The sequence below is a fragment of the Chenopodium quinoa genome, unplaced genomic scaffold (genome assembly GCF_001683475.1).
Source record: "Chenopodium quinoa cultivar QQ74 unplaced genomic scaffold, ASM168347v1, whole genome shotgun sequence".
Lineage (NCBI taxonomy): Eukaryota > Viridiplantae > Streptophyta > Magnoliopsida > Caryophyllales > Amaranthaceae > Chenopodium > Chenopodium quinoa.
The window spans coordinates 7,034,386-7,057,717 of NW_018744239.1; the positions used below are offsets into that span (position 1 = coordinate 7,034,386).

The 23,332-nt window shown below is 39.2% G+C and overlaps 2 protein-coding genes across 2 annotated transcripts; both read right to left on the reverse strand.

Moving 5' to 3' along the window:
- Positions 1-15,491: 15,491 nt before the first annotated feature.
- LOC110694340 lies at positions 15,492-18,515 on the reverse strand. The gene is made up of 6 exons (XM_021871514.1): positions 18,122-18,515; positions 17,287-17,392; positions 16,976-17,185; positions 16,677-16,817; positions 16,163-16,361; positions 15,492-16,028 (listed from the first exon to the last, which is right to left on the reverse strand). Exons 1-6 carry the CDS (start codon positions 18,513-18,515, stop codon positions 15,492-15,494), a joined length of 1,587 nt encoding a protein of 528 aa, XP_021727206.1.
- A 42-nt stretch (positions 18,516-18,557) lies between these two features.
- LOC110694341 lies at positions 18,558-19,076 on the reverse strand. The gene has a single exon (XM_021871515.1). It carries the CDS (start codon positions 19,074-19,076, stop codon positions 18,558-18,560), a length of 519 nt encoding a protein of 172 aa, XP_021727207.1.
- Between the last annotated feature and the right edge of the window lie 4,256 nt (positions 19,077-23,332).

The window sequence follows — 23,332 nt, forward strand, 5'->3', positions numbered from 1 at the left end:
CACCTAATGGGAGATGCCTCATTGAATTCTACTCAAGTGTATTCCCATATGCCCAACACTTGGGTATTTATAAGGGAATGCTACTTGATTTCCCATTATCCCATCAATGTGGGAGAATTGCATTTTTCCACTATTTTATTTTAATTAAAACAAAATAAAATACAAAGGAATCAATGAGTTACAAGTGGCACATGGAGAGGAGTGGGTAGGTGAGGACCATTCCAAGAGGAGGGGACCATGCCCTTGGTGCCCAAGGCAATTCCCACTCACCTTGGTCCCCACTTGCTCAAACCGGCACTCCTTTCCACATGGCTAGCTGGCAGCCTGTCTTGGCTGCCAGCTGGCGCCTAGCACCAAGGCTGGGCAGCCTGGCCAGCCAGCCAGCATACACACGCACACAGCCCGCATGCATGCATGCGCTTCCTGCCAGCACAAGGCCATCCAGCACGCAATGCATCGCTGCTGCTTGGTGCGATGTGCTGGGTGTTGTGATGCTAGGCACATGCACACACACGCACAGCCCAGCACGCTGCTGGCTGGCGCATGGTGCTGTGCGATGTTGTGCTAGCAAGGCTGCCAGCGCCTAGCACCACGCGTAGCCTTGCATGCTATGCACGCTTCTATGCGATGCTTGATGCGTGGCTGCGATGGCTTGGCGCTGCTATTTCCAAGCGTGCTAGCAAGGCTGCTAGCGCCCATCACCATGCATAGCATAGCATGCTGCTATGCAATGGTGCGGGGCTGCGATGGCTAGCTAGCATCATGATCCCAGCACGCCTAGCATGCTAGGATTGCGACGGGTTTTTCCTAGCCTAGCACTCACATGGCTAGGCCAATGCGAGGCTACGGCTAGGCTCGTACTTGTAACTCGATTGATTTCGCGTCTCGTCGAATTCTAAATTCGACTTAACTTGCGACGCACGGTTTCGACGCTCTAAGCTCGATATCCAACGTCTTTGTTTGTAAAACTCCGACGACTCATCAAAATCCTTCGGATTGATTCATCGTCTCGGATCGGTTCGATTGGGTTCGACCCGAAGGATTCAGTCAAGATTAAGCTGTAATATTAATTATACATTAATATTACTGATCGAAAGCGGCCTCCACCTAGACATTCTGATCACTTGACCTTACTGAAGAATTAGCTTTTCGATAATTCTAAACCCTCTATCGGAATAATACACTTGTTGGAAGGACACCATTCCTTTCAATCTCCCACTTGTCCTTCCTGACAAGTGTGCATATAGTGTATAGCCAATTTCCTATGTCGCTTTATGTCTCTTCGTGAACTATAAGGTAAGATTCATCGTCATCCTTATTACGTTCAGAAGTGTTTCTCGATCTCCGAGTTCGACTGTCAATAAGCAGATGATTTCTAAAATCCATTTGAGCACGGCCATGTATTTTCACAGTCTCGCTCTTCGAGCGGCCTTGTAAACAACAAAGACATCTTCCCTATTGCTAATAGGGGGACATTCCCAGTCTTGCATTGTAAGTTTCTCTTACTAAGTGGACCTAATCTCCCGAGTGTTCCCGTTATGATCCCCAGTTACGGCAGACGTTAGGCAACATCAAAGAGACTAGTTCTCAAACAAGAAAACTTCACAATACTCATGGTCGAGGAAACGAGTTCCGATATCTATATGAGAAATGTACTTATGAAAATTTTGAATCTCTTAAAGTACTCTCATAGGTCGATCCAGTGCAGTTCCAAACTGACACCCGTGCAAATGATTTATGACCATCATGTCCTTGCAGCACAAGAAACGGTGCTGTAAATCATACTACACACTAATCTCTGGTGGTCATCAATCGTCCATCAGTTAGATGACCTCGATTAGGGATAATTTTCGATTTAAATATTCAATGTTCACTTAACAGGTGTTTCTTTATCCAAGACATGGTCTTGATACCCTGTTTCGAATATTTTCACAAATCGAATGGACTCATTATTTGATTCTAAACCACAATCAAATAGTTTGTGGAATTTCATTAGTAAAATTTTATTCCACAATGAAACTTCCAAATGTTTCATCTTATGATAAATGGTTTTTCCCCAAATGTTTTAAGAGCAACTCTCTTCACAAAACATTTATAGAAATCACACACTCATATTTAATATGCTTGATTTCTTTCATGCAATCTGGTGAATGTTGTCGTTCACTTATTGCATAGGTTTAGCTACTATTACTTTTCAAATCTTAGCATCTTCATTATCGAACAATTTCATAATGAGATAACAAGATTTTGAGAGTGTTATGGATCATATGTGATTTATGATTTATTGTCCAAGTGATGGCTCCCACTTCATGACTTGAGATCTTTCAACTTGACAACCTACAATCAACGTTCGACAACGAACCTTCCATTGAACACTTTCCTTTTATTGCCTTCCAGGCAACACTATTCTCAACGTATATTTCAGTAGACATTCTAACGTTGCTTTGCTCGGATTTTATTCCGAACGACTCACAAAGATTTGGGAGGCCCTAATCACTTGTTATTATGGAAATTTACCTTAAATTTCCACACATTATACATGGATTTGTGTCCATGTTACCATTCTAAAGCCACGACGCATTCTAGCTTGTGCTTATAAACGGCTTCCTTATTAAGGATCTAATCCTTGCTAAGGATGTGCTTGCAACATCAATTCTCAAATTGCAATTGTTTCTATGCGTCAAGAACTTATCCCCTTGTACTCATCAAAGTACTTTGGATTTTCTTGACCATAATCTAACGATTCATCACTTAGATTTAGATTGATTGGTAGTTTATACTTCTCATGCTCTAAGCATGTAAGTTAGGTGACGACTCCATATCATAGCATACATGATGGTTTCAATCGCAGAATTATTCCCAATATGTTCCATTCATGTGACCTTTTAGCTCATCCAGTTTCACAGAGTTTTGCTAAACTGTTTGCTATGTGATACGGTTGAAAGTCTCTACTAGAGCCTTTCTTGTTTGACTTAGTACTTGCCCAGCTTATACTTAGTTCAAACATTTACATAGTTTTATACATATGGGTCGAAAGCCTTTTCAAGTCCTTCATGTTTAACACGGTAAATTCCTCTACTCGTTTAATTAAACATTTCATTAAGTCTATCCAATAGATCTTAATTCCCATATGTACTAAGTGTCGCCTTTTTCTTGGTCCATTGTCGAAAATCATTTCAAATCTAAGCATTTAGCATTTGATAGTCATTTCACAATAGAGTTCACAAACTTCTTGTTGGACCATACAGGATTGACTCTTGCTCCCACTAAACTTATTGTTTATAAGAATTTCTATGATTCTCCTTTAGTCAAACCTTTTATTGACTTTCTGAGAATACATGTTCCTATTCCTTCATGCAATGCTTCATTTAATCCCACAATGGATTTCTTGAGCTTGCTTTCAAATCTAGCATTACTTAGAATTGCAAAACCCTTAGACTATTTCTATAGTCTCTTCCAAAATCCAATTTTAGGAAAGCGATTTCGTATTTTTGCCATATTTCATATGCGCAATTTTTCTAGGACAATCACGAAAAGACTTTAGCGTTCCGATTGGTGAAATAGGTTTTTATTAAAATCAACGCCGTGAATTAATTGTATCCTTTTCAACCAATCTAGCTTTGTATGCTTTTGCATTTCCACATTTGTCAGTTTTCTTCTTGAAAACTTGTTTGCGATTGATAGGATTGTAACCCTTCACGCAAATGAATCAAGTTCCAAACATGATTTACAAACATGGAGTCTATTTCGGATTTTGTGGCTTCTAACCATTATTCGGAATTTGGATTTCTCGTAGCTAATTTACAAGACACTATTCCCTCACCATCCAATGGTGAATAATATGCTTGTAAGTCTTAGGTTTATAGGATTCAATCCAAGCCTTTGATGAATTCTATACCTATACGGGGTAATAGGTTAAGCATTTACATTGTCTGTTTGATTCTGACCAATCTTATCAACTGCTTCTAAAGCATTTTGATTGTCAGTTTTATCAGGTTGACACTGTTGCTCGTCCTCTCGAAATTCGTCGAGTTCGATTTTCCTCCCACTTGTCATTTTGGAAAGGTGTTACTTTCCAGAAAGACACCATTTAGAGCAACAAATACTATGTTCTCAATTAGGTTGTGGAGGTAATGCCCGTAGTCTCATTTGAATACTTACAAATAGACATGTATATTGTCTTTGGGTAAAATTTCGTTGTGAAACAAACAGTTAGCTCCTTCTCGAGCTATCTTAGCCCTTATTGAGCCACTTAGCTCCCACTGAGCTAAGAGCCCTAGACATATACTTGAAAAGACGCTAGAAACTATTTCTATCCATAACTGAATATGGTGTCCTTTCTTAGCTTCGACACTTTTGTTTAGTGTAACATTTAGTCATTTGTGCAAATCTTAAGAATTTTATAGGAAGGGATGTGATTCATCATCCTTCGAGTCATTTCCAAATGGCATCGAGGTCTCCGTCAAGACACACTATGTTCTTTGTGGAGCTAATTATGAAATTTTAATTCCATAAGTTTGATGTGATCACACTTAGCTCAAGCAAACATCGCTCGATCTAATCTAGCTAGACGTTGTGATATCTTGCCAAGTCGATTCTATACTTCACTGAACATTTGAGCTACTGAAGGTCCAGTTTGCTCACATTTGATGAATGTAGCCACATTCTTTCAAAATCTTGTGAGACGTTGAAGTAATGGAATCTTCTTTAGCTTTTGGAGTCAATTGTCTATGCCAAGCACAATAGCTCCTTTATTTGTCAATTTCAACAAGTAAGACTTGCTTGTCTTAGAACGCTTCCGAATCGATCAACTATCAAGAGTCTATCTAATAGAGCCTTGAGTATGTTCTTGTCGATGTGACATTACTAAAGAAGTTTGGAACGCAAATCATGTTCATGACTTGAACTTTTGAGTTTTCATGTCAGGGAAATGTTTGTTTATAATCAAGCATTCTTGACTCATGGCTTATGCGACCATGTCATTCAAGTAAACCTAGCAACTATTGCTTTTACTTTTGAATGTGAGTCTTTCCGTGTGTAAATGGATCGTTTGCTGATTATGGAACACAATAACCATTATTTGTTCCAGCCTTAGTTTTAAAAGGACTTTAAACAAAACAAGTGACCTTACAACTGATGTAGCATTACTTGCTTCATTCTAAGCTTGTAAGTCAATAACTTAGCTTAACTTCAATAGCTTGAGGTCACTTTTAAAGTGAAACACTCAAGTAGTATCCAATACTTATGAAGATAACGAGTTGCTAAGTTGACCATAATAACATGAACTCAAGGGTAGAAAAAGGAATCTCATTCTTTTCTTTGTTCCTTGTTTCCTATATTTCTTATAGTACATCATCTCATAACTTTAAGAATCATTTCTTTAAGTTCTTCGACTTTTATACTTTGTTAGGCATAATTAAGCATCTAATGCGCCGCAAAACAAAGTTCTATCTTTTCAACTAATTCGTACCTGAATTACTTCATCAATGAGTCCTACTCATAAGCGTATGAAGTGAAAAGATATTTTGGTTGTCAACTACTGACAGTTTGAGTTTTTCAACTCAATTATTTCATGTTTATCAAAACTACCCAGTTATTTGAATACATGATATCCAACCGTCCTTTCGGACTTAAGTCATAAAAGTCAATTATGAGAGGTTGTATTTTAGAAATGCCTTTCCATTCTTTGAGAACCATTCTCAAAAGATTTCTTTTACCAATCAATGGAAACAATATAATTTGATTACGAATTCTACAAATATAAGTGCAAAGTTTAACCATTTATCAAGATCATAATAAGTTTGAAATTCAAAGCATACATGCAAACTTTCAATCTTATTACGCGTCTTATCCACACATTAAAATGTCCCTTTTTGGCGAGAATAAAACGATTCCAAGATCCCAAGAATCAGAAAGTGATTAAGCATGCTTTGGCTTGTCTTAACACTTAATATTTTAGGGTAAGCAATCCAATTGCTAATAGCTCTAAGCTACTCTTGGTTCGATAAAACGTCGCATCTAATGCTTCCTTGACATTTTATCTCCATTGCCACGACATCTAAGGACTCCTTACTGATATCGTTGAGCTTAACCAAGACAACTTGTATACCTAGTATACCTTACGTTCCTAGGGAAGTAGTGATGCCTCGCTTTGGCGTAGCCCATCACATACGCAAATTAGTTCGGTAAGTGTTGTTCTTGGAATGGCATATTTTAGCTCAATATTTTAAGGGACCTAGGGTTTCTATGTTGGTTGATTTTAGTGAACTTAAGTAATCATCGCAACATTTGAAATCCTAGACATGCATCGAACATTCACAATATATATAAAACAACAATATATATAAGGCACAAATATGATGCATTTGGCAACTAGCATGACCCCTTGAAATCTTCAAATCTTCAAGGGCCTTCATCTTGGCTAGTCTTCATCGAAACGCCGTCTTGAGACATCTTTGCCAAAATAAATTTACTAGCTACTACGACTAAGATTAATCTAAAGTACAAAAATACTTAACGGTTCGCAGACCGTATTTAGATTTACAAAAATACGTAACGAAACGCAGTCCATATTTTCTATCCTAGTCGGATCCTACTAGTTGCCTTTTTCAATAACCTGTTTTGAAAACAATCTTTCATTCACCCATTCACTATTTGTGAATGGCCCATGCATATTATGAAATACACAATTAAACACGCAAAACTAGTAACTAACTTAGGTGGTTAATCCGATTAACGCGCCTAATTAAAACTAGTCAAAGTTGTTTAATCCATTATTTCTAAAAGTAAATTGTTCAAGCAATAAACTAAGCTCCCACTAAATTCCGCATCCATACTTAATTAATCCGATTAATTAAGTTGGCATAACCCATAATTTGTCAAAAATTTTGCAAAATCCGGAAAAATCGAGGTCTAACCTCGTTAAAATAATTACATAAATTATTTAAAACGGCAAAATTTTGCAAAATACATAGCCCATGCATCCAAAAACAGCCCACACAAAACCGAGTGCCTAGCATCATGGCTGCGGCTGTGCTGTGCTTGGGCACAGGCAGCCTGCCTTGCAAGGCATTGTTGCGCCTGCTAGCACCAGCACGCATCATGCTTGCATGCTAGCATGCGCGCATGTGTGCTGGCAGGTGTGGCTGGCCTGCTGTGGCTTGCTGCCTCGCTGCCTAGCAGCACTTGCGAGCAGTGCCCAGCAGCCACACACCACACACAGCAGCACGCTTGGTGCACTATGCTTGCTCCCCATACAGCAGCAACACAGCGAGGTGGGAGCACCACCATGCGCACCAAGGCAGCCACATGTGGGCTGCGAGAGCAGTCCGGCTAGCCTTGGTGGTGCTTGGGTGTCTTTTGCCTCGATTTGTGCGCTTTTGACTCGGGATTTTAATCCCAATATTCGTGTGAGATAAAATTAATTCTAAATTTATTTTAGAATCAATTTAGAGCAAAGTGAAAATATAACAAGTCTAACTTAAATAAATTCAATTTTAATAGTGTACAAGCCTAAATTATTCAAGAACCATTCTCTGAATCAATTTTAGGTCTAACTTGATGCAACAAAATTGAAGGGCTACATCCATAATTAATTTAACCAAAATGCAAATTAATAATGGATTTGACAAATGGGAGTTGGAAAAATAAATTAACCATCTAATGATAAAAATTTTCCAACTTTCATACTTGTGTAAAATAACAAGATTACATCTTCCAATATGAAGATTAATCGAAATTTTACTCACAAGTATTTGAACTTCATGGATTTTAATCAACCAAAATGAAAAACCCAAACTTTGTTCAATATGGAATTTAGGGTTAGAGTTCCAATCATTTAAACCTTTAAAGATTAGAACTTTAACATACTTGGGAACTTAAAATTACACATTCACATCAAACATTCACACATTAATGCAATTTATTTGCATAATTGTGAAAAATCAAGTTTGTGTGAAAAGCATATCAACTCAAGCACTAATTAAAACTCCATAATTATGCTCAAGGATAATTAAAATAAAAGTATATTAGGGATGAAATAATGCATTTAATCTAACCATGTAATGCTTGCATTAATCAAGGCTTTAAAAGATTTAAAATTTTCGTTGAAAAACAAAAAAACCCCAAAAACATGGGTTTCTGGTTCGAATTTGGCTTCTGGACAGTGCTCAAAGAGGGTTGATTCTGTTTCAGAACGTCGATTCCATCCAAAAATCACTATTTTTTAGCCAAAATCTGGGTTCGACAGTCAAATCGATAAAAATACGAGTTTTAAAATTAATTAAAACGAGCTTCTAATCTAATTAGAAAAGCAAAACCAAAATTTAAATCTTACTTTAAAACACCTTAATTAATCAATAATTGCAAAAATGAAAAGGAGCGTGGCTCTAATACCGCTGTTGGGTTTCGTAGTGACCCACACTACGCGGATTGAAACCCGCCAAGACCCGCCCCCATAATAAATGCAATTAACAAGAAAAACATAATTTAAAGCATAAGAAAGGATAAAAGATTATACCTTTAATGCGTGCTTCGCTCGCAAATCGAGATCTTACTTCGAAAGCTCGAGCGTCACAATCGTGACCGCCTCCAACGGCTCGTACCCACGAACCCGACCCGAACGGTCCAAGTCCCGAAGGTTAGTCGGGACCCGACCAAATAAAAACTGGAGTTTTACGAACTTAGAGGTTTTCTCACCTAATGGGAGATGCCTCATTGAGTTCTACTCAAGTGTATTCCCATATGCCCAACACTTGGGTATTTATAAGGGAATGCTACTTGATTTCCCATTCTCCCATCAATGTGGGAGAATTGCATTTTTCCACTATTTTATTTTAATTAAAACAAAATAAAATGCAAAGGAATCAATGAGTTACAAGTGGCACATGGAGAGGAGTGGGTAGGTGAGGACCATTCCAAGAGGAGGGGACCATGCCCTTGGTGCCCAAGGCAATTCCCACTCACCTTGGTCCCCACTTGCTCAAACCGGCGCTCTCTTCCACATGGCTGGCTGGCAGCCTATCTTGGCTGCCAAGGCTGTCAGCTGGCGCCTAGCACCAAGGCTGGGCAGCCTGGCCAGCCAGCCAGCATATACACGCACACAGCCCGCATGCATGCATGCGCTGCCTGCCAGCACAAGGTCATCCAGCACGCAATGCATCGCTGCTGCTTGGTGCGATGTGTTGGGTGTTGTGATGCTAGGCACACGCACGCACACGCATAGCCCAGCACGCTGCTGGCTGGCGCATGGTGTTGTGCGATGTTGTGCTAGCAAGGCTTCCAGCGCCTAGCATCATGCGTAGCCTTGCATGCTATGCACCCTGCTATGCGATGCTTGATGCGTGGCTGCGATGGCTTGGCGCTGCTATTGCCAAGCGTGCTAGCAAGGCTGCTAGCGCCCAGCACCATGCATAGCATAGCATGCTGCTATGCGATGGTGTGGGGCTGCGATGGCTAGCTAGCATCATGAGCCCAGCACGCCTAGCATGCTAGGCTTGCGACGGGTTTTGCCTAGCCTAGCACTCACATGGCTAGGCCAATGCGAGGCTACGGCTAGGCTCGTACTTGTAACTCGATTGATTTCGTGTCTCGTCGAATTCTAAATTCGACTCAACTTGCGACGCTCGGTTTCAACGCTCTAAGCTCGATATCCGACGTCTTTTTTCGTAAAACTCCGACGACTCATCAAAATCCTTCGGATTGATTCGTCGTCTCGGATCGGTTGTTCGATTGGGTTCGACCCGAAGGGTTCAGTCAAGATTAAGCTGTAATATTAATTGTACATTAATATTACTGATCAGAAGCGGCCTCCACCTAGACATTCCGATCACTTGACCTTACTGAAGAATTAGGTTTCCGATAATTCTGAACCCTCTATCGGAATAATACACTTGTTGGAAGGACGCGATTCCTTTCACATTGATCCATGAGATGTGGCTAAATTGATAGAATTGGAGAATGTTTTAAGGGAACACACTAAATGGGGGAGGATTGTTAGATATTTAGATTGTTGATGGTTGCGTGCTCGCGCACCATGAAGGAGCGCCCGCGCAAGTTTGGCGCGGCCGCGTAGAGAGCGCGCCTAAACCACGTACCTCTCTGGAATTTGGCAAAATGGAAGGAAGAGATGGCGCGGCCGCGCGTCCTGAGTGGCGCGCTCGCTCCACTGGTCGCGCCTAAACCGCGCCCCCTTCTGCCTTCCTGTGGAAATTTTGTATTTCTGATTAGGAGCGCCCGCGCCTACCTGTTTTGCGTTTTTTTTTTTCTTGACGGTTGTGTCTTTTATTAAAAGACAAGTTTCGTGAGAAAAGGATACATAACATTATTCTCTGAAGTTTCTCCCTAAGTATTCTCCATAATTTTTCTCAATTTTCTTGCAAACTATTGTGAGAAATACTCTTGATTTTTAGCCTTCTTTGTGAATTATTCATCTTCATTTCGATTCTTTGTGCTAAGAACGAAAGGGCTGTCAATTGTATCTCAAAGTGAATTTCCGGAATAACCCAAGCACCGTGTGGGGGAAATTAATCTCTTTAGGAAAGTATAGCCTTTGACAGTGTATCAAGGTCGTAGTCTCAAGTAACATCGCAATTCTTATGTTCATGCATTGTTTGTATGGCTTGGAGTTAAGGAAAGTTAGATTATCTTTACATTAGTGTTTACTTAGAAATTTTCTGTAATTTCTTAGTTATTAATACTTGATTGAAATACATTGGTTTGTATTTGATATTTACAATTACTTTGTAATATTTTATTTTTTAGGTTTTGTTCCCACACAATTTTAAGTGTTTTTCTTGTTAGAAATCACCGTAAAATCAAACACAAAGTAAAGAATTATACCACAAAAATGATGCTCAATCCCTCTAAAATGGCCCAAGAACACTTTCTTCAACCAACTCCAAGTAGTGAAAAAATGGTCGATTTTGGGGTTTTTGGAGACAGAAAGTATGAAATTTGATGAAATTGTGGAGAAAATGGTGGATTTGGTGAAAAAACAAAGGAAAATGATGGATTATGTTGAAGATTTGAGGAATTATAAGAGTTAGGGTTTGAGAGAAGAGAGAAATAGAAAATTTGGGGAAAGATTGAAATGAAAAGAAATCGAGGAGGAGAAAGGGATTAAAAACCGAATTTACCCAGTTGCGCGCCTGTACACGCGAACTGCGCACCCGCGCACACAACAATGCGCCTAGTCCTCGCGCAAAACATTCTTCCTCTAGTTGAAATCTGGCCTTCTTCTTGTGTGCGTTCCTCTAACAGGACTTGTGCGCCCGCACACCTAGTCTGTGCGCCCGCGCAGTGCCCGCGCACAGTCCGCGCAGACAATCTGCCTCCAATTTCATTTTATGCAATTCCTGTGCGCGCCCTCTCATAGGGCTACACACCCGTGCACAGGAATTTCACCCTTTTATGACCTTTTGAGCTTTCTTTCCCTCACCTTCAAGCATATTCACCTCATCTCTTGTTGATGCACCACAAATTATCAAAAAATTTCAACCCAAGCGAACAATCCAGCACCTATCAAGAAAATCAACAAAAATAAGACAAAAGCATTGTATAAAAAGAAAAGAGAATAGAGGGTTAGAAAGACTTTGCTTCCCGTAAGCGCTTTTGGTTTACGTCGTTAGCTCGACGCTCCTTGAGTGAGTTCAAGGAGGATCGTACACATGATGCACATGAATGTGGAGGGAGGAAACCGGCTTGTTAATGGAATGTCCTTCTGTAACGCCCCGTATTTTCGAACCACTATTTTATGTGCATTTCAACCTATTAAACCTAATTTCTAGTTTGAAATGTTAATTTAATTATTAAAATCGTTATTTTGATTTAAGGGTCATCCCAAACTTTTGAAACCCTAATTATAATGTTTTGACGAAACGATTGAAAGTTATTATTTAAAAGGTTTTATATTTAAGTTTTAATCATTTCAATTATATTTGACTTGTCTGAGTTGAAATTAGCCTTAAAGAGTGATTCCTTAAACTTAAGCATCAATTCAATAAGTGTTACACTTAAATAGTATTTTTGATATTTAACCTATTAAAATTGATACGGGTCATCATGGGTGATTCCTTGACTAAAGTGCCAATTTAATAGGTATGAAATGATTTAGTTTTTAAGACGTTTTACGTTCAATGGTATCAATATCGATAAATAAAGTTGTATTTGGTGATTCCGTCAACTCGTTTATCAAATTGATATTATTCATAAACTATTATTTTATTTTATATTTATAAAACTCATTATAATGCCGTTTTATCATCTAGGTCATTATAGATGAATAATATTATTGGTTTCATTTTTCTTATCTCTTTTATGTCGCTTTTCTGTGAATAAGAACTTTATATATTTTTGTGTCGTGATTTAAATTATTGTTTTCATTATTATTATTGTAATTATTGTTTATATCATTATGGAGATATGAATAATATAATCTATATTATCGTTTTTAAACGCATTTTCAACTCGCTTTTCGTTGCTTTCCTTTCCTAGTCTAGTTTCGGGCCTACTAGAATTTGTTTATGGGTTGGGTTTTGCCTTAAAACTTTCATGACTAAATAGATTAAGATAGGATTGTTTATTAGCTTCCTTAATCCCATTCTTAAGCCTCAACTAATCATTCAATCAAGCCCAAAAGGGAAGCAAGGGGGGGATGTGGACTGATTTTCTAACCTAAGTTACCCCCTCATTCACTCCCTAATTACACCTAATTATGGCTGCCCAACCTCTCCTCTTCCCCTTCTCCTTTCACGTTCAATAGAGGCCAAATACTTGTCAGTTTTTCTTCACCAAATTATGCTGCAACTTACTCTCTTCTCTCTTCATCCTTTTTGTAAGTTTCAAAGGCAAATCAAGGGGGGAATCAAAGCCTGATATGCTGCTTAAATCTACTCCAATTCGTGCCCAAATTCCTCCTCTTTCGAAGTGTCAAAATTGAAGAACTTTGAGGGTTTTCAAGGGGCTGCTTGTGCGTGGGTTTAGGGGCTGAATTCGTGGCTTTTCTCACCTCTTGCTAGTCTATAATTTGGTCACGCTTCAAGAGGTAACTAGCCTTTCTTCCCTTAGATTAGAAATTCTAGGTTTTAGGGTTGAATTGATAGGTAGAAACATGGCTAGGATTAGGTTTATTTTCTGATTTTCGTTCACTTTGTAGCTGCTGTAGCTTGTGTAGTGTAGAGCTTGAATTGGTGATTTTAATCCATGTTTTTGTGTCCAAACTTGATTGATATCAAGGCCTTGATGTTATATGATCTTTGAATGATGTTTTTAATGAGTTTATACATGGTTTTAAGGCTCAAAATGCACCATAGGTACTGCTGAAATGTTACATACCTGTCATGAGTTTTGTTGTGGTTTTGAGGCATGTTTAACCTATTTTCTTGGGCTTATTCTTGCTGGTTAATGTGTAGTAGCATTGTAGGGATTGTTAGGTATAAGTTCCATGTGTTAAACCTTGATTTTGGGCATGTTTTGGACTTGTTCTCGAGCTTAGAAAACTGGAATCCGCGAATGAGTTACAGCAGGTTTGGGGTGTGAATTACGAGTCTTAAATCTGATTATATGGTTTGTTTTCATGCCTAAATTGAATTAGTATCATGTTAAGCTATCACCTAATTAATTTGGCATGATTCTAAGCAAGTTTGATTTGTTTTAATGGCCTAAAAGTAAGTATAGGAGCTGCTGCCATACATTGTGAAGGGTGTGTAATTAGAGAGTTTTTATGATATGTTTTGCCTAATTTCTAATCCTAAATGCATGGTTAACATGACCTATTATGTTTTTAGAGTGTGTACTCAAATGGGCTAAGCTTAGTTTCATGTTTAAGGTGGGTTTTGGGGGTGATTTGTGTGAATGGTGCTGCTGTAATTAAAATTGGGGCTGCTGTGTTTATGATTTTATTTAAGCATGTTAATTCTAGAATTTTAAGTCCGAAATGGTTTTATATGATGCCTATTGAGTATATGTATGTGCCCTAATTTTTATTTCACATTTGAAGCATGTTTGGTTGGGTTTTTGTGATGATTTTTGGACTTATATGTTGTTGCCCTGTTTTGGTTGTTTTATGAAATTGTAGTTTGGATTTTTGGTTTTATCAAATGAATTTATGGAATTTTTATTATAACTATTATATATTAGTTGAAATTATATTTTAAATAAGTGATGAGTATTTTGATGTGTGTTTGAATATGTGTGAGTTGTAATTATATTGTCGACGTCGTAATGCTTTAGAGAAGGATAGCACTGTCTTTGGCATTACTTCACGAAGAGTTGTGATTGCACTTAATTGTTGAATTTCGATAATTAATTATATTCCCGAACTCAGACGATACTTTTTCTAGTTTATTAAGTTGAAATGTGTTTTGAAATGGAATTTCAATTGAATTTAAGAAATATGATTTTCTTATGCAGTTTGAATTGAGTGTAAGACCATTTGGGCTTCTTTACAGATTTCCAAGTGAAATAAATTATATCAAGTATCTTAATGATTTTGAATTATGTGTGGGGCCATAGTCGGGTGTGAGGCCGAGTTGCTTCTTGATGGTTAATGAACATGCTAACTACCTTGATTGCGAGTCTTAGTAGCTCAACCTGGGTTAATTGTTGTCGTCCGAGGGTATGTAAGACCTTATAGGCATTAACCCATAACCGGGAGTTGGCCAATCTTAGACACGGTCTCTGCCAGATGATCGGGGGTTCGTCTTGACAAACCTTAGGAAGTGGATTGCGAGGTCACTAGCGTTCCCTCCATGCCAGTTCTACTGTTTTGAATAGTTTGAATTTGAAATATTGAAAATATGAAATTATTAAGTATTTTGAAGTTTATATAAATTATGATTGAAGTAAATTATTTTAATATCGGTTTCCCGTTTTAAGTTGATTATGAAATATTTCATTGTTTGTATGGTTGGTGGTTTTAAATGATTTCATTTGAGTTTTCAGGTCATTTGTGGTTGTGGTTTCTCTCTATTAATTTAAGTTTAAAATCTTCTATTTTTGATTTGAAGGAGAACTGCTAGTTACTCCCTGCTAATTGTGGAACGTTGTTGTAATTTGCAGGTTCTATTTGTTTATTTGATCTATGTGACGATGGGTTAGGAATTGGGAGTTTAGAAACCAACTTTTAGGCTTGTATGCATTGTTGTTAGCTTTTTGTTTAAGTGCTTTGAATTTAGTTTAGTTTGATTTCAGTTTGGCCGATAAGGGTTGTACTGCCCTTGGCTTTTGAATGTAATTGATTTACCTATGTTTAAGTTCATTTGTTATTGTCTTTTTCTTCATTTAGTTTTCATTTAGGTTAAAACAACTTAATTTCGATGTTTGAATGACTTAAATTTAACTTTTAGACCTAGGTAAAGCTTGACTTTGCCAATCGAAGTTAAGTAGCCTCCCGTTCAGGCGTAATTCTGCTAACGTTTCCAGTTATAAAAAAAATAGGGAGTTACACCTTCATAGTAAGGCTTGAGGCGGTGTCCATTCACTTTGAACGGGGATTAATTTTCATTGGAAATCTCAATATCACCATAGGGAAACACCTTAGTGTTGACGAATGGCCCACTCCATCTTGACCATAGCTTGCCCGAAAAAAGCTTTAAACGAGAGTTGTATAGGAGAATATTTTGCCCTTCTTCGAAGCCTTTATTGACGATTTGGGCATCTTGCCAAGCCTTGGTTCTTGCTTTGTACATGCTTGAACAATCATAAGCATTCATCCTTAACTCCTCCAACTCATGAAGCTCTAGAAGTCTTTTCTCACCTGCACTATGGAGATCAAAGGTAATTTGCTTGATTGCCCAATGCATTCTATGCTCCATTTCTACGGGCAAGTGGCAATTCTTTCCATATACAAGCTTATAGGCAGTAGTCCCTATTGGAGTCTTAAAGGCGGTCCTATAAGCCCACAATGAGTCAATGAGCTTGGTGGACCAATCCTTCCTTGTCCTAGCCACCATTTTCTCTAAAATGACCTTGAGCTCCCTATTGGTTATCTCCACTTGACCACTTGTTTGAGGGTGGTAAGCAAGCCCTCGCTTGTGAGATATACCATACTTATTGAGGAGCCTATTGAATGTGTGGTGCTTGAAATGTGACCCTCCGTCACTATGATAGCCTTAGGGACACCAAATCTCGGAAAAATCACTTTCTTAAGCAAGTTTACAACTACCTTGGAATCATTTGTAGGAGAAGCCACGACTTCCGCCCATTTGGAGACATAATCGGCGGCCACCAAGATATACTTGTTCCCATGAGAAGAGATGAAGGGACCCATGAAATCGATTGCCCAAACATCGAACACTTCAAGCTCAAGGATAGGGTTTTGAGGCATTTCTTCCTTTCTAGAGATGTTCCCCATCCTTTGGCACCTATCGCAAGTTTTAACAAAATGCCAAGCATCTATGAATAAAGAGGGCTAAAAGTGCATGCATTGTAAGACCTTAGAGGCGGTGTTTTGGGCACTCATGTGACCACCACAAGGAAAAGAGTGGCACATAGAGAGAACACTTTGAAACTCATCATTGGGAACACGTCTTCTTAAAAGACCATCAACCCCTCGTTTCAACAAAATGGGACCATCCCAAATATACCTCTTTGCCTTATGCTTGAGTCTTCAACGTTGTTAAGGAGTGAGATCTGGAGGAATGGCACTACAAGCCAAGTAATCCACAATATCGGCATACCAAGGCTCTGATTTCTCCTCAAGAGCATATCGAATGTCATCCATTAAGGCATCCTTAATTGGTAAGTCATCTTCATGTACTCTAGCAACTCCTAATCTTGAAAGATGGTCGGCCACCACATTTTCGGCTCTCCTTTTGTCTCTAAGTTCCAAATCAAAGTCTCAGAGTAATAGCACCCACCTCTACAACCTGGGCTTTACTTCCTTTTTGCTCAAGAGAAACTTTAGAGCCGAGTGATCCGTCTACACAATTGTCTTGGACCCAATGAGGTAAGACCGGAATTTCTCAAATAAATGTACAACCGCAAAAACTCCTTTTCGGTTGTAGTGTGATTCTTTTGTGCCTCATTGAGGATCTTTGAAAAATAGTGAATTACATGAAGCTTTCCATCTTTTCTTTGTCCCAAGACCTCACCAATTCCTTCATCACTTGCATCACACATTAGTTTGAAAGGTAAAGACCAATTGGGGCCTTGGATAATAGGAGCGGAGCACAACGCTTCTTTTAACCTACAAAAAGCATTCAAACAAACCTCATCAAAACAAACTCCTTCTCTTGTTACAATAAAGTAGTGAGGGATTTGGCAATTGAGGAGAAATCCTTGATAAACCGGTGATAAAAACCGGCATGACCAAGGAAACTTCTCACTTCCTTCACATTAGTAGGTGGGGGAAGCTTCTTAATGACATCAACTTTAGCCTTGTCCACCTCAATGCCTAAATGGGAGATTTTTTGCCCAAGAAAATCCCACTTGTCACCATAAAATGGAATTTCTCCCAATTAAGCACTAAGTTGGTTTCCTCACAATGTTTAAAGCAACGAGACAAATTAGAGAGGCAAGCCTCAAAGGTGACTCCTCTTACGGAAAAGTCATCCATGAAGACCTCCATCTCCTCCTCAATCATGTCACTAAATATTGACATCATACATCTTTGAAATGTAGCGGGGGCGTTACAAAGTCCAAAACACATCCTACGATACGCGAAGGTACCGTAGGGACAAGTGAATGTAGTCTTCTCTTGGTCCCTTGGGTCAATCGGGATTTGGAAAAATCCCGAATAACCGTCAAGGAAACAATGGAATGAGTGCTTTGTAAGCCTTTTCAACATTTGATCAATGAACGACAATGGAAAGTGATCTTTGCAAGTACTTGTATGAAGTTGGCGATAATCAATGCACATTCGCCAACCGGTAACAAGCCTAGTAGGAACCAATTGATCACGATTATTTTTCACCACCGTCATGCCATCCTTCTTAATCACAACTTGCATGGGAGATACCCAATCACTATCAGCGATTGGATAAATAATTCTCCCATCAAGAAGTTTAGAAACTTCCTTCCACACAACCTCTTGCATGAAGGATTGAGTTTCCTTTGCCTTTGCCTAACCGGTCTAGCATCTCCCTCTAGATGATTTTTATGCATGCGTAAGATGGACTTATACCCTTGAGGTCATCAATGGTATAACCCAAAGCCTTCTTGTGTTTCTTCAATACATTGATCAAGAGGAAGGTTTGCTCTTCCGTTAGATTAGAATTGATGATTACGGCGAAAGCATTATTGGAGTCAAGAAATGCATACCTCAAGCCCAAAGGTAGAGGTTTCAACTCCACCTTTGGTGCTTCCTTACCTTGTAGAACATCTTGCTTGTCATTTACATGATGGAGATCAAGTGGTGATGTGTTGCTTTCTTGAATTGATTCTTCAACCTTCTCATTGAGCATTACTTCATATGCTAGCACTTCCTCTTGTGGACTTATCTTAGGCACATTCAACAAGACATTCTCAAGAGTATCATTAGTAACATGAATATAGGAGCGAGAAAATTCATTAAGCATAGTATTAAGAAAATCAATTCTAAAGCATTCACCCCTTGAGGGTTATTGCATGACATTGCTCAGGTTAAATTTAATGGAGTCATTGTCAATTTTTAGGGTCATCTTGCCCTCTTTCACATGAATGATTGCTCTAGAGGTAGCTAGGAATGGTCTGCTCAAAATTATAGGAATCCTCTTATCCTCATCCATCTCTAGCACATAAAAGTCCACGGGAAACGTGAGCTTTCCTACCCTAAGGGGAATGTCCTCAACCTTACCCATGGGAAACTTAGTAGATTGGTCCGCTAGTTGAAGAGTAACATTTGTGGGGGAGAGGGTTCCTTCACTAAGCTTTTGGTAGACGGAATAGGGCATGAGGCTTACACTCTCTCCTAAATCACACAAAGCTTTATCAAACTCAACACCATTAATGGAACAAGGGATGGAGAAACTACTTGGATCTTTTAATTTGGTGGGAAGTTTGTTGGAAAGAATGGCACTACAATTGGCGGTCAGGTTCACGGTTTCATACTCCCTTCTCCAACTCAAAAGATCTTTCAAAAGTTTGGAGTAGTGGGGCATTTATTTCATAGCATCGACAAAAGAAAGGGAAACCTGCAAATTCTTAATGACATCCAAGAACTTCCCAAATTGAGCATCAAGCTTAGATCTCACAAATCTTGTGGGGTAGGGCAATTTCTCCTCTCTTGGTTGCTTGTTCAAGGGTAAAGGTGTTGTTTCTTTTGAGGAGTTTTTCTCTAGGGAATCATCAACCCTCTCATCCTTTTCCTCACATTCTCAACCTCTTTTTCTCCTCTCAAAGGCTTAATCACCAAGGGGGTTTCATCATCGCTACTCAATTCAACTTCCTCACGAGACTTCTTCTTAACTAAAGGGTCATTCCCAACCACTTTTCCACTCCTAGTTGTCACGACATACATGGGTTTAGGGTTGACTCCTTGACTAGGAAGGGAAGAAGAAGAAGTAGATGAATTAGAAGAACTAGATGCAAGTTGAGCAATTTGAGTTTCAAGCATTTTCATGTGAGCATTGGTTTGCTTTTGATCCTCTTCACGCATGTTCATTAAAGCATCTAGTTTAGCCATTATGGAATCATTTGGTGGAGCCTCAAGTTTAAGGGGTTGTTGAGGTGGGGGAAGTTGGGGTTGATGAAAACCAGGAGGCTTATTATTTTGGGCATAAGGAGAAGCATATTGAGCCCTATTGCCTCCGGTGACTTGATTAGAAACATTTCTTTGTTGATTGTTTCCCATGTTACTTTGATCACCAAAACTTTGATTTTGATGGTCATAGTATCGGGACTTGTGTTGTTGGTTTTGATTACCATTTGGTTAGGGTAGTCTCTTCCATTGGGATTGGAAGGGCCTCCCCCACCATGGTATTGGTTATCATAACCACCAACACTTTGGTTCCATCCATGGTTTCAATTTTGATTCCAATTCCCCATTTGATTGAGGTTTGGCCTTATATTCCCCATACGTGGGGCAAAATTCATAACATTACCATCTTCCACATTATCATCATGTTCTTGGGGAGGGGGTTGAATTTCACAAGAGTACGTACATTGAGATGTATCATGATCATAAGTACCACAATTAACACAAAATAAGCATCCTTGGGGCATTGTATTGTAAGAAGAAGGGGGAGGAGTATTCATACCATTGCTTCCCTTGGTAGAAGGGGAGGAAGCATTTTGAGATTGTTCCTTCATGAGCTCTTCCATTTGCTTTGCCATCTTGGTCATTTGATTGGAAAGATTTGTGATGGCTAGCTTGCTCCAATGAATGGACCGTTCCCTTACTTGGGGTAGCTTCACACTCTCCTTTATACCAATCTTCATAATTGCAAACCACGTCCTTTATAATGCATTCCACCACTTCTTCTCTTTTGTTCATTATAGGACCACCTGCACTGGCATCCAAACTTGTCTTGCTTTGAGGAGAAAGACCACCATAAAAGGTTTGAAACACTTGGTAGTTAGGAATACCATGATGGGGGCATTGTCTTTGAAGTTCTTTGTACCTTTCCCAACCTTCACACAAAGATTCTCTACCTCTTTGACGGAACCCTTGAATTTTTGAACGAGCCTCGGCGGTCTTCTTGTGATTATAGAACCGTCCTAAGAAAGCAGTGGTGACTTCATTCCATGTTGTGAGAAAACCGGGAGGGACATCCTTCTTGAGCCAATGATCAACCACACCCGTGAGAGAAAAGGGAAACATCTTAAGGCGGATGTACTCTTGCGAAACACCATTTGCCTTGATAGTATCACAATACTTGAGAAATTCCTCGAGATGCTCATGTGGATTCTCAAACTTTCCACCCGAAAATTGCCTCTTCTCAATCATAGTAATGAAAGTAGGCTTGATTTCGAAATTGTTTGCTTGAGTGGTGGGGGCTTGAATCCTACATTAAGGTGTGTAAGCTTCGAGAGTCCCTAATTGCTTTAGGACTCTATGATCTCCCATGTTGTGAGGTTGCACACTTTCGAAATCGAATGAGGAGAAAAGGTTGATCTCCGAACTTGAGGAAGAACTAGGACTACTTCCTTCTTCACTTGAGGATGGTGAAGGTGGGGTAGTATGAGAGTTCTTACTCCTTGCTCTTGCCTCTTTCCTTAGCAAAGTCAAAGAATGCTCTAACTCAGAATCAATGGGCACCAAAGATCTTGAGCGAGTTCGTCCCTTACTCATACAACAAAGCTAAGAAGAAGGTAAGCACATATAAGAAAAAATAAAAAGCAAAAGAAACAATGAACTACTCTAAAAAAGATAGCAAACACGTAATAGAAATTGTTCTCCGTCAACGGCACCAATTTGATATTGGGAAAAATAGGTCGCTACTACATATCCCCAAATCAAGTAAAATTTATAACCTACTAACCAAACACAAGTATATATGGCAAGCAAATGGTCGATCCGCAAGGAATGGTCAAACACTACAGTCACTATCACAATTTAAGCTAGTTCGAAGAGATGAAAATTGATTAAGTAAGCACTAGAAGCAACGAAAGTACGAGGTAAAATCTATATAACAAACACTAAGGGGAATGGGTAGATGTAAGATCCACTTAAACAAACATAGACATAGAATTGAATTGATTGCAAACTAAGCATGCTTGAATATCGAAATAAGGTCCAATCTAACCACCTATCAGGGCCAAAAGGTTTCCCCTAACATAGCCTCAATGCTATCGCATTAGAACCATATATTAAAAGGTGCAATCAAGCATAGATCGATAACAATGAATCTAGCAATGTCCGCTATTGCATCATCAAGCATCAATTCACCCTCAATTTACAAACAACGTGCACTTTGCAAGCAAATTGAAGTATATCAAGCACATAAAGACTTTAATCACAATAAAATCAAGTTCAAAATCTAGAACATGATCAAGCTTTAACTACATCATCCCCACATCCTTTGCTAAGAATACTACTCACTAATCATTGCAATCAACAAGTTAATCATCAAATCAACAAGCAAAAGCATGATTATCAAGTAATTAACAAAACAAAAGCAAAATCAATTAACAAAAGTAAAGAGAAAAGAGTAAGAGAATGCTCATGATTGAAGATGAATGTCTACAACCAAGATGATCTTCCTCTTCAAGATCTAAGTATCAATAATGGAGGAAATCTCACTTTCTCTCGCTACCAACTAAGCTAAGAGTGTTTCTCTCTCTAGATTAAGCTAATAAACCTCAAAATTAAGCTAATCTAATTCAAATTACTTTAAAAAGAAAGTACAAGCTATTTATAGGAAGGTTTAAAAAGAAGAAGTCGACCAGACGCGTGCCCTCCCCAACTGCTGTGTGCCTACAACAATCCAGATTTAAAAACTAAAACCCAGCGATGCGCAACCTGTAAGTGCGCCCTCTCAGGTAGTTGTGCGCCCACGACTTTCTGGGTACGGAAAATGAACCCAGAAAAGCGCGCCCGCACAACATTCTTGCGCGCTCGCGCAGTTGATGTGTGCACCTTCTCCGTAGCCGCGCAGGTCCCCGCACAAACTCTCTACCGTGCCTCTTATTTGTTCTTCATTCCCTGTACACAAGGTTGTGCGCCCGCGTGTCGTGGGTGCGCGCCTTCTCCTAGGTCCGCAGCCAATGCGCAAACTTCCTGCCATGTGCCTTTTTCTCCCTTCACTGTGTGCGCCCTCTAAGCTAGTGTAGAACATAAGGGCCGTAAAACCTAAACTCACTTGTTTATGGTAAGATGGATGTCGCTCTCTAAGCTAGTCAGTTGAAGCTTTAGGAGTGACTTTTGCTATTCCACTACCGTCATGATTGTGAGGTCATTCTACTTGTTCAAGCCATCTACATTACTTGCTTGGCTGGCGTAGGATTCTTGGCATTTCTATTTTATATTGAGAATTTGGCTTGCATCTACCCAAGATCGCGACTGGGCTACTTAGGGAATGACAAAGGAATCTTTTTGAGGTCTCTTATTTTCTTTTCTAGGATAGTTTACCATTTTTGGATTTTGGTTTTATAGGCGTCATTCGAAGCGTGCCTACCTAAGCATGTTATGAATATGCTTGGCAGTCATAGGAAGTGGGCATTAACCTTATAAGATTAGAGACAAGGAAAGTAGGGAGCCACCAACAAGATTTTTAAGGAACTTGTAAGCCATCATTTAAGGAAACCACGATTACGGGACAATGAAAGGCAACAACGATTGACCCATGAAGGTTACACCCCATTCATAATCCATGAGATTACTAACACTATATGGTTCGGAACCACAAAAGGAGGATCGAGGATGATGGTACGAAGTGAGTCATGGAATCACATTCGCCAGCATTGGCCTCTACTT